Source organism: Calonectris borealis, chromosome 11, assembly GCF_964195595.1.
Source record: "Calonectris borealis chromosome 11, bCalBor7.hap1.2, whole genome shotgun sequence".
Classification (NCBI taxonomy): Eukaryota; Metazoa; Chordata; class Aves; order Procellariiformes; family Procellariidae; genus Calonectris; species Calonectris borealis.
In genome coordinates, this window is record NC_134322.1 from 60,166 (window position 1) to 72,716 (window position 12,551).

General features: G+C 40.8%; 1 protein-coding gene across 1 annotated transcript in view; it reads right to left on the reverse strand.

Annotated features, from left to right (window-relative positions):
- IQGAP1 (IQ motif containing GTPase activating protein 1) overlaps positions 1-12,551 on the reverse strand; it is a 75,950-nt gene that overhangs the window by 42,302 nt on the left and 21,097 nt on the right. Inside the window, exons 3-6 of the mRNA XM_075159579.1 lie at positions 5,903-6,059; positions 5,477-5,554; positions 3,702-3,778; positions 977-1,044 (exon numbers count right to left, since the gene is read on the reverse strand). Coding sequence (XP_075015680.1) covers positions 977-1,044; positions 3,702-3,778; positions 5,477-5,554; positions 5,903-6,059 — 380 coding nt within the window. The remainder of the gene's footprint in view (positions 1-976; positions 1,045-3,701; positions 3,779-5,476; positions 5,555-5,902; positions 6,060-12,551) is intronic.

A 12,551-nucleotide genomic window follows, 5' to 3' on the forward strand; every position in this document is an offset into this window, starting at 1 on the left:
AAAATTAGGATAACTACAATAAATCACAATTACTGTTTAAATAATACTTTGAATATAATTGAGTAAGTGAAACAAAATAAATGAAAACTGATAGACATTTTGCATACTTTCCTAAAATCTACCTTTCTCCCAGAAACTCATACGGGAATATTCCGTAGTCATTCTCACGAGGAGCTGGAAACAGACTGTCATTCTGAACTGCCTCAACTACAGCTGCCAACAGGTCAGGAAAATGCACAGGCAGTATTTTAGCATTCTTTTCCCCCCCCCACAGACAGACTATGGTGAGAAAAGTGAATGGACGATATAAAGACAGGCCGTTGCTAAATACCACACAACTCAAAAAGAGAGTTGATAGTTTAGTATTTTATAGGTACAATCAATAACTGTTTTGTAGGAAAATAAAGTTTATACACCTTTTAAATCAGATGCCTGCCCTCAGGCAGGAACCTCACTAATGCAAAACACAGAATTTGCAAAAATCAACGAACTGAAACCTTGAGGAGGCATGTGGACATGAGACTTTGTACTAGAATCTCCTGCAGCAGATTAGCTGGCAAACTCTTCTTCAGCTGATGGCACTTCTACTTTAAATTGTCAAGGGAGGTCAGAACCATTTACCAAGTTCCAAACTGAAACCTCTCCCAAGGAAATGGAGGCAAGGTTTAAGCATCCTACAACAGTGGCAAACAAGTTAAAGGGCTGTTATTTGCGAAAGTAATGATTAGCGAACTGATGGCTATTTAACAGCCTGGCTCAGAAGCACCCAAATCAGACCTTTTTCTTAAATTACTAGAACTCCTCACAGCCATTAATTTTGATTTTAATTTGCATTTAGGATATCAACAGTAACAATCCTTTAACTGATCTATAGTCTAGTAGACTAGTAGAGTCTAATGTCTAGTAGAGTATGAGATAAAGGCAGCACACATATCAGCACTTTTAGCACCTTTTTTTTTTTTTTTTTTTTTTTTACCTGTGAAGTCCACCTTCCCATATAAATCCTGAATCTGGGGGGCAAGACCCAGTTTGAACAGGTACAGGCTAGAAAAGAAAATAAGCAAATAATTAGAACTAGTAATTTTTCCTTGTGGTTCTGACAATGACACAGATAATTTTAGGAGATGTAGATTTAAGAAGCCACTCAGCTAAGCTCATAATCGCCAAGAGGGTGAGCTGACTCCGCTCTTTCCCCCTCAGCTGCACATAACTGATCCACCACTCTGAAGTCTTCACAGAATTACAGAATGGTTGAGGCTAGAAGGGCACTTCCAAGTTTGTCTTGTTCAAGCTTCCTCCTCCAGCAAGGTCACGTAGGACCAGATTCCCCAGGATCATGTCCAGATGGCTTCTGAACATCTCCAAGGACAGAGACTCCACAACCTTTCTGGGCAACTTGTGCCACTCCTCGGCCACCCTCACAGTAAATAAAGTGTTTCCTGATGTTCAGAGGGACCCTCCTGCAGTTCAGTTTGTGCCAGTTGCCTCTTGTGCTGTCACGGGGCACCACTGAAAAGAGCCCGGCTTCCTCCTCTTCGCACCCTCCCTTCAGACAGCTGCACACATTGCTGCGATTCCCCTGCAGCTTCTCTTCTCCAGGTCCAGCTCTCTCAGCCTTTCCTCACAGGAGAAATGCTCTAGCGCATTCATCACCTCAGTTCTCCCCAGTATGCCCGTGTCTCTCTCGTGCTGGGGAGCCCAGAACTGGACACAGTACTGCAGGTGTGGCCTCACTGGTGGCGAGTGGGGGGAAGCATTCGCTAAGTTGATTTGGCTTACTAAAATGGTGTTAATGTATTTACTTGGAGCCTGACGAGAAATGGAACTGCCACAAAGGAGGGATGAGCCCATACATCTAAGGACAAATGGGACTGGGGAAAGAGAAGCAACTCCTCTCCTTTCTGCCTGTCGTGCCAGCTCAGCAGAGATCACGGAAATGTACCCTCTATTAAAATATCTCATTATACAGGAACATTAAAAATAAACTATTAATAAAGTAAATATCCATTCCTCCAGTAAACTCAGTTTCAATGTGATTGGAAAATAGAGGGTAAGCAATTCCACCTTTTTACAAAACAACACACAAACACCAGGCAGGAGTGCCTGACCTATGGACTGTCAACAAAACTGCATTCTAGATCTTCATTTCTCAACTGGAATATACTTCGGCACTAAGCCTGAAAAAAGAACAAGGTTTTATAAAAACATTCTTTTCCATATTTATATTTACATGTCAGAATTACTCTTCTTTCCTTGATAAGTAAAATTATTTAAATGATAAAATCTTGAGGAGGCTGCCTTTGCAGAGAAACTGGCTATGGAACATTTCAGCCAAAAAGGTTAACAATTGAAAAAAATTTAGTAGTATGGAAAAGGTATTATTAGATGAAAGATTATAACTTCTACAGCCTTAACGACTGGGACTGTTTGCATCTATTCATTTTGCTCCCTGAATTAATTTTCTTCTCCTAATATATGATCTAAAAAGCATACAGCAACAGCAAACTTAATTTTCTTAGGAAGCTTGGTAATTGTCCACAAATCAGACTACTGTGGGGAAGTGGGGGGGAACGGCCCGTGTAACAAGAATATATGACAGCCAGCTCCTGGCATAAAGTAGCTACAGTAGTTATCACAAAGCTGCCAGTGAGGGAGAACTTTGCCATAACGTAAACAAAAAGGAGCATTGGTCTTGATAGTGGCAGTGTACCCCACCACAGGTCTACTCCTTACTGCTCTATAAACTCCAAATTACTTATTCTACAGAGATAACTTATTTTAGATCTAATGTTGGAATCAAGCTCGCTTCTATAAATAATAATTTCATCTACAGCAATCTGAAATATCAGCTAACATTCAGATAAATGCAATCCATCTCTATGGATTTCACACTGGCAACAGATCAGAGAGCAGAACAAGCCATTCTTGAGAACTGAAACTGAGCAAGCAATGGATGAAGACCCAGATGTATACAATCCAGCATTCAATCACCTAGTAAATTCTACAAAAGGAATCCTTTTTAAGTAATCTCAAACATCTCAACATGTTCCAAAAGCCACACTTGCATTCAAACCAGCTAGCCAGGGAAAACAAACAAAACAAACCAAAACCAAACAAAAACCCACATGCAATATGCCATCCTGTCAAATTGAAGAGCAAAGCATCAACAAGTGAATCCTTCCAGTTTTCTCAAGAACTGGGATTATTGTACTCGGTCTATGTGGGATTTTAAAATTTAAGAGACCTTTCAACAACAGTTCTGGCTTGATCACTTACGTGGTCGTCAAGATACACATACTGCAGTACAATGCTGTGACCACACAGCTTTCATTCTGTGATCTGACTGATCCCTAGATAAACTATTATTTTCCTTTCTCACAAACACCTTTTAGGGCTTTAGGCTGTCCTTTAAGCACCAAAATGTTTAGCTCTGCCTCAGACAGTAGAGAGGGAGGGCAAGAACTGGGATGGGAAGGTAGTAATCACAACATACTTGATTGGTTCTTTTTCCTTCAACATCTGATTTGGCCACTGCCCACAGCAAAATATTGGCTTCACAGATCTTCGCTCTCACCTGGCAAAATTGTTCTGCTACAAAAATTCCTCCTCATCCAGCCTTTAGTTCAGCTCTCTCCCTGCTCACCTTTCAGCTTTGCAGAAAGATTTCAGAAGCAACTAGGTTTCTGCATAGTGTGCCTTACCTGAGCGCATGAATACAATAGATACAGCGTGGCATGTTCTTGCGATCATAGATATCTGTAGTTTCTGGGTAGAATATCTAAAGATAAAACAAAGTTAGCATCTGAATGATACTCACTCTATACAGTCAAATCGCATAACTACGATAAGCCCAATTCTTCTGCAGTACACTGATGAAACAGTCCACAGAACAGAACTCTTCAAGCTTCTCTGCCCTGGCCCAACACTTCTCCTACTTGAAGCGCCAATGCTTCCTTTTGTTTCTACCACCCAAACCAGGGCTTTTCCTGCCCATGTTCTACACACATGGATGAGTATACCCTTTCTTTTGTGTGCCCACCAAGATACTGGGTCGTCAGGTATCAGCGAGGACTTCAGTGAATGTCAAGAGATGAAAAAAATACTTACAACAGAAGAGAGAAAAGAGGATTTTGTTTGGACTAAATGGGGTTGAGAAGCAAGAGAAGAGACAGTGACAGAGGGAAACCCAGACCAGCACTGAGGTGCTCTGCATACTACATTTTCAGTTAGCTGCACCCAAAAGCTTTCAGACAGTCTCAAACACAAAGCTCTTCAAAGTTTAATACAAGGTGCTAATACTGGACGTGTCAATTCATTCGTAAGTGCTGACAAGGTACGTTACTTTCTAGTTATTGGAAGGTTCCTTGCTGTTGCCTATAAGCACAAAATAGCACTGCTCTTTCTGTAAAGGCAAGAGCAATGAAGGACCCTCACAATTCCACAATATCAGTTCCCTGCCTCTTCTGCATGGGAAAATACTTAAAGCACCGATATCTCTTTGTCAATGTACTGGACCCCAGCCGAGTTTCTTTAACATCTCCTCACGCATTTATTTCCCCCAAAACCTCACTTACATCTGAAAATCTTGCCTCATACCTGGTGCACAACTTCTTTCTGTCTAGCTCCCTCCTCGTTTATTTTCACCTAACAACCTTAACACCACATTTCACAATTTCCTAATCCCAACTTTGTCCCTGTAAGATCATCATACATCCCAGCAAGGCTCAACTAGTAAATCTCAACAAGTTATTTGAAAAACTTTGCCAAAAATAAAGTGTTCAATTTGCAAGCATGTATGCAAACAAAAGATACATCAGATTAAACTACGCAATGCTGGTTTTGGTGAGACTAAGCATAACATGGCTTACAAAAAAAAAAAAATCAGGTTAAAAAAAATTTACTTACTATCCACGTATGCAACTTGACTATCAGCACAACACTACCACAGTTCCATGTATTTTCAGGCAGCAGCGTTTATTAGCTCAGAGGAGTTTATCTGGCCATTCCCCTACTGAAGCCAATAATTTATATTTGATTAAGCTACACCAGGAACATTTCAACTCGATGTGAAAATTTCGTAGGGAAATCTGAAGAAATTGAGAACATAGTATTTTCTGTTGCACTGCCTCTTTTAGCATAGATTTCTAAAAAAACTTCCACAATCAAACTGTAGCTCAGATATTGCTCAAAAGAATGCATGGCAAGAACAATGTAATGCATATCATGCAAGATTAGTGATATTAAGGATATGGTACAGAAGGAAGAATTATTTTGCTCATAATAATTCTCACACACATAGCAGAATGAAATCTTTCAGCAAGTTTTAGGAGATTATTTTCTATAGGGACACAAATCTAGAAAATGAAGAATTAACTAGATGAAGTCTGCTGATTTTTGTACAACAGCAAATGCTTCTGTGGAATGTAAAGCTCTTCTGAGTTTATTTATTTATCTGCATGCACAACACAGAAATTACCTTGGGGAGGCCAATCTCAGCCATGGCATTCAGCCACTGGATTACATTGTCTGTGTGCCGGAAGTGGAGACCCGTGGCCTGAAATAAAAATGGGCAGGAACAAGGGGGAGGGCAGTGAGAAACAGTATCACAGCAGGCAGGTTCATTACAATGGACAGTGAAAACAACACTCGTACAGAAAAGAAGTCAGAAGTCTTCTATGTACGATTATGTTGACTGTTTATGACAAGTTCTTCCACATGAGTGCAAGCTCAGATATAAAGCGAAGTGTCCACCCACCCTCACTTAACCAATGTTCTAGAATGAAGATGGAGTTTCTCAGGTAATACTAATAGAAACTAACTTTCTGCTTATTTGCTGACATTGTGCACATTTTCCTGTTTTAGATGTCTACCTAAAGCAGCATCTATGGCCAACAGCTCTCACCTTGTATCTAGTCTGTTCCCTATCATAGATTTTCTTCACAGAAACCACTTTAGGGGAGAAGAAGTTTCCAAGTTTGGCCAGGTAGACTCCATTTCTCAATCCTTCTTCCAGCTCTGTTGTGGGAGGCAGCTCCTCATTCAGACAGGCCTCCATCCACCTGGAAGTGCAAGAAGAACAAAGTTGGTCACATGAGTGTATTTCCAATTTGTGAACACAACCCCATGCTAAACAAGTTTCATGCTGCTACTACTGTCATACTCTAGCATACTATTTACTTAGCATTAGGGGTTGAAAGTGGGTACAGCACTACCACAATCTGTGTCATCAAAATGCTAGTCAGTAACACTTCAGACAAAATATTAAGGAGTCCAGTAGCCCAGAGTTTCACAAGTAATTAAGATACCATCTCACAATCATGTTTCTCCTTCAGCCCACAATTTAGCTGGTACTGGTCTAGACATAGTGGCCGACCTGTCCTTTTAACTAACTTAAATCTTCCTCTTGTCTACAGGCTTATCTCACAAGCATTTCTTTACTATACTCTCATTAAGTATCCGCTAGTGATTTCATGACTTTGTACCACCTCTTCAAGCTCTTTTAGCTGATCTCATAGAGAGGCCCTACAACGTTGTCATCAAGTCTACGCTCCTGACCTATACCTTTTCTCCCATCCTACTATACATTTCAAAAACAGGGGGAAAAAAGCTGGAACAGGCATTCCTCTCCTCATAACAACTGATTTTCCCTTATCTTGTTTCCTTCCATCTCATTTAACGGTGTCATGGTTCCTCCTGACAAAAACAAATGTTACAACAGCAAGTGATTTGAAAAGCCACTGTTCCCAAAACAGAGGTGCACCATGATATTTCTTGACAGAGGCTGCATACTGCAAGCTCAGCTACGCAGTTTATTCCAAAGACCAGACGCTCCCCGGCTGCACTGTTCCCTGAAAAAGGGAGCTGCACAGCCATGGCCGCTTCCTAAAGCGCTGTCCTTAGATCATGCCTCACTTGCAGCTAAACTCCTAAGCTCTTAAAGTACGGATGAGCCTTGGATCAATAAGGATCACAGAAAAGTGGCTTTCAAGACAATAATGGCCCAGAATAGCAGTAGCCCATGTTATAAAACAGAGCTGACAGTGTAACATAAGCCAGGTTAATAATTTGGCTCACAGGGATTATTACTGGGACTGATCTTAAAGACACACAAGTAGAGGATCCTGCTTGAACCCAATGAACAGAATTTTAATATTCTAAATACTGTTTCAGATGCATACATAACTGTAAACTATTTAGCTCCGTATTAATCCAGGCAAAATAACAAAAACACACCATACTGGATGCAAGTGATAACAGATTAAATGAATAACTGTAGTAAATTAACACAATTTCACAGAAATCAGTCCTGTACAAACACACCTGGAAAAACTATGTGGCTCTGTTGACCAACTAAAACTGCAAGGTGTGAGGCTTCATGCCTCATAATATTCTGATTAAAATCAAGTACTGTACACACATACAAAAAATAGCTCATATATACTAAGAACTAACAGACATCTCCAAGCAGTGTTTTCATGGGGATTCATTGAATGGTGCTGTTTCTACTGCATTTTGGCATAGATGCATGCTATGCCCCCTCTTTCAATTTTCCAGGAAGCAAACACGAAAATTGAGGCTGACAAAATTAGAGAATTAGAGGATAACACCAATGTTAGCATAGCTGTAACCTATAATTAGTACACAGATGGTCACAGATTGAGTAAGAACAGGACTGTTCAAATAACCTAGGCTTTAGACATGGTTAAATATCAGGTCACCGATCTAGTTTATCTACAGACTGGGGATTGTATCCTAAAAGACAACTGTGACACTGAAAAATTGTAATGAGTACAGCAGACATAATGAATTCAAAGTTTAAAGCTGTAAGACCTAATGTTATTGTGGGGTATATACAAATGGGAACAGTAAAGTCAGGCACTACTGTTCTTTTGTATACGACACTGATGAGACTAACCTTGTCACTGTGGTCTGCATTCTTCCAAACTGGAGAGCAGGAATAAGATAGGAAAGAAGTTTTTGATTAGCTAAGATAATACGTCACAGTGAGAAGCCTGAACAATGTAGTGCATTCAGTTTGTTCAAATAAAGTCTGAGAAGCAGCTTGGTGCTCTGACAGTCCTTTGGTAGCAGACTGGAATTAGATGACTGAAACTAGACACTGACATCAGCCTGCTCCACCTTTTCTGACAAACAGCACCAAATCTAAGGCAGGAGCATATGAACTGCACATGAATCAGCTTCTGAACCACCAATTTTCAGCCCAGCATGCAAGGCTCAACGGAGAGAGCTAAAAATTATTTAACCTGCAATAACTGAGAAGATGACAGAATAAGTGACCTTTCTGACCTTAATGAGAAAATAATAAGTGATTATTTCTTTACAGTAATTTAGAAAAGACGGATTATAAACATAAAATTTAATTTGCATTTTGGGGATATTTTCACACAGTTTACTCTTGATCTCAAATACAGAACACTGTAGCAGTACACAACAGAGATGAGATGCATTCAAATTCACCATGGCCAGTTTTTCATCTCTCCTGAGAGGGCAGTAAACTGCATTTCTAATTATAGAAGACAGGTAGTTGTTAGTGAAAATGAAAAATCTCACAGGCTGCAATATTTTAACCATCAAAGGAAAGATAACTTTGACTAGTGCAGATATGCAGTCTTAGACAATCTTCTCCATTGTCTTGCTTGTATTCAGTTTCAACTGTCTCTAAGGTTTACTTTTTTTAATCTACCACAGAGCTAGTCTGTTACTCTACCACAGCTCCTCCATTTTCATACCTGTTACTATAAACAGAATGCTTGCTAAAACATACATTTCAGATGAATGTACATCTTCACTACTCAAACTCAAGGGGAATGCCAGTCAAGTTCTCATGTCTGAATCTATGACTTCCATCCCTCCCCACTTGAAATGTTAGTATACAATGCGGTCTCTTAGTACATAAAGTGGCCATCTGCCTTTTAAGATAAACAAGCCAGTGTTCTTAAAACAACAAAAAAGGTGTAACACTAGTGCTTTGTTCTTTGCTCTAATTCTATAGTTGCTTCAAGGTACAATTCAAACACATCTATTTAGCTCAGCTGCCACTAATCCTCGGATGGCCTTTTCTATTAACACAAGCTAAAATCAGCTGTAGCAATTCCGATGCCTACACTCAAGAGCATCTAAAAAACTGACTGAAGAGCAGATACAGCATCAAGTCCTCAAATTTTTAATTCATCCCTCTTGCACTTCTGCTTGAGTTTTTTTTAAAGATCTAATTCCTGATGCTGTTTTCCTATTTGTGGATTCTGCAGCAGACAGTTATGCTTACAGCCTCATTGTTGAAAGAATACTCATGATTCAATAGAGATTTTACAAATGGCTTGATTTCACCACTGTTTCTTTGGTTATTCAGATTGTTTTCAGTCTCTGCATTCCTCTCTGGATAACACAGAAAAATGCAAAGTTATTCCAAAAGAAAAAACTCACTAACATTCCATAGGTGCTCATCATAAGGTACCCACAATCAGCCACTATCACAGTCCCCAAACCTCAGTTCTACTGATTCTTCCACCTGAATGCAAACAACTACTCAATTTTAAGACCCATCCCCTTTGCCCAGGAAAGCCTTTTCCTCACACTTGGCTTCTCTACAGCTCCAAGCAGCAGAGGTGACACCTTTGAAAAGCTAACACAAGCAAGAAAAAGGTGCCACGAAGCTTTTCAATGAGGTTGCCACAGTAACTAATCACAGAAACAGGTCTGCAACCAGATGTCTCCCACAGACACAGCGGCGGCGATTTCAGGAGAGCCTGGAAGGAGGGGGAAGAGAAAAGGGAAACTAGATATTTCTCAGGAATTAGCGCTCACAAAAATCAACAGCAAGAAACAGTTTTATGTTCCTGCTGACAGCCCTCCCACAACAGGGAGTGGTTTTCTGCAGGAAACGGACAACACACCGGGTTCTTCCAGCTTCTGCTGGCTTCTCATTCTCCAGCCATCTCTCTCACTTCTAGTCTCTCCCAACACCCAAAACTATAATAAATTTCCTAACTAACATCTCGCAAAACTCTTCATAAAATGTACAACATGACAACTGTAGCCTATGCTCTGAATGTCCAGATTACAAAGGCTCTGTGTGCAGAAACTTTCAATCACCAAACGAGTAGCTGCTTGGAATGGCTGAGACAAACTTTACACAAAAATGACTGGGCCCTTGCGCTACTGAAGAAAGTGTTACTTGAAATGGGACACTGCAACGTTGGGGGGTGCAGGGGGAGAAACACTGCCCACTCACCCACCCTCCCTCAAAAGAGTGGGTACTCTGCAGAAATCAAGAAGTATCCTTTCATACTCCAGAGAGGCACTCAAACACTATTTGGAAAGGTATATAAAAATGACATTTCCAAGCTCAAGTCTCACACACTTTTTGTGGGTTCTACTTGCTTTCCTAAAAAGCTGCGAGAAGTCAGAGGACTGATTTATGTGCCCTTTGATAGCACCTGACTAACTGGAAATGGTAATTAGTCTCTACTGCCTGGTTTATTCACAGAATCACAGAACAGCCCAAGTTGGAAGGGACCTCAAAAGATCATCTGGTCCAACCTCCCATGGGAAAGGGAGCCTAGATGAGATTATCTAGCACCCTGACCAGTCATGTCTTGAAAACCTCCAGTGATGGGGACTCTATCACATCCCTGGGGAGCTTGTTACAGTGGTTGATTGTTCTCACTACGAAAAATTTTTTTCTTGTATCAAGATGAAACATCTCCCAGTGAGACTTGCACCCATTGCCCCTCGTCCTCTCCATGTGGCTCCTTGTGAAGAGAGAGCCTCTGTCCTCTTTGTAGTCACCCTTTGGGTACTGGAAAACTGTGATGAGGTCCCCCCTGAGCCTTATCTTCTCCAAGGTGAAAAGAAGTAACTCCCTCAGTGTTTCTTCATAGAGCAGGTTCTCCAGCAGTTTGATCAGCTTTGTGGCCCTCCTTAAGACCCTCTATTCACATATGGAAAAGTCGCCAGTTAGCCACCGAACATCAGATGATGCGCATACGTGTTCTCTCACACCTTGTCTTTGAGCTCCTTGCCATCTAACTCAGGAAAATAATAGGAAGACTGTTTATGCAAAGCCTGTAAGGTACAGAAAACAAATACAACCCGAAGGACATGTTAAGGGAGTAAGGAACTGAGTCAAAGTACAAGTTACAGAAAGCAAACCAGTTCAACAAGTTTTGACAGGAGTTCAGTATTCAATGCGAACAGCTTACAGATTTTATGCAGTAAAGGGATGGGAGTGCAGAAGGCATCAACTCAGGACACCTACAAGTCATAGATGGGGGCTACATGACAGAAGAGTTCCAAATAAGATATAAATCAAAATACCCCATATTAGAGAAGCTTCCACAAGGCAAAGGACGCTCAGTCCCTCTAATTCGAGTGAAAACAGTATTAATAGCCTGAGAAAGTCTCATGGACCTTACATTTAGTACTTCAGGTATAAATGCACTTAAATGGTAAGTAACAATTTTGAAGTATATATAGGAAGTTGCTAATTTAAGCCTAGTTTAGCCTGGAATGCATTAGCTTTCCTGCAAGCTTCCCAACAGTCTCCTATAGTAAAGGCTTAGTACCACACTTCCCTTTCTAATGTGACATAAACACAGTGTTTTGTGCCTTAGACTGTCGTATTTCCTTAGGTTAATTTTATAAATAGGAAGGCAAACACTCTCCTAAAGGGATTAAAAAAATCAAGCTGGTTGCCACAGCTTCTTGAACGAAATGTTCTCAAAGAAGCCTTTACTGTAAATGAAGAATTGCGGATCATAAACAGTTAAACTGGGAGAGCACTTTAAATCCCAAATGAGACACCATTACACTGTGGAGTGCAGCCTGAGCCCAGGAAAAGGGAGGCTTGCAACCCACAGCAGGACGGGGAGCCCGGAAAAGCAACAAGGAGTAGGGTTTACCAGGAGGAAAAGGTTTCTGGGAACACCTGGCCAACTTCCATACATGAGCTACAAAAAGAAACTCATTCTTCTGCAAACTATTTTCCTGGGTTTTGCTGCTTCCCTCTCAAAAAACTTAGTTCTTCTTGAACTTTAAGTTCTAGAAAAATGCAAATAGCAACTGAATGAGTAATAGAGAAAATAGAGAAAACATGACATGAGTTTAAAAATTCTGGATCATTGTCCAAAAGATACTGTAAAGCACATCAAACACTATCATTCAGATCATGCTCTTCCCCTATCCCACATGGCTGCATTTCCTATGCTGCTTCAACCCAACTTTCGCAGAATCTCTGAGGCTGGAAGGGACCCTCTTGAGATCTAGTCCAACTCTTCCCCACCCCCACAAGCAACCCTTTTCCCCATCCCTTCTGAGTGGGGCAAGAGCTTTCTGTAACGTCACCTGCATGCCATAGAGCATTACAGCCAAAGCCTCCTGAGAGGACACAGAGCTACTCAAACCCTGGAAGAGTCGAAATGCTGGCAACAGGGTTCATAATACCCTCCCAAAAACCTTATTGGGGCAACAAAAAAACCCACCCACTTTGTTCCACCTAGGAAGACCTAAACTGAAAGTAGAAGGGACATGCC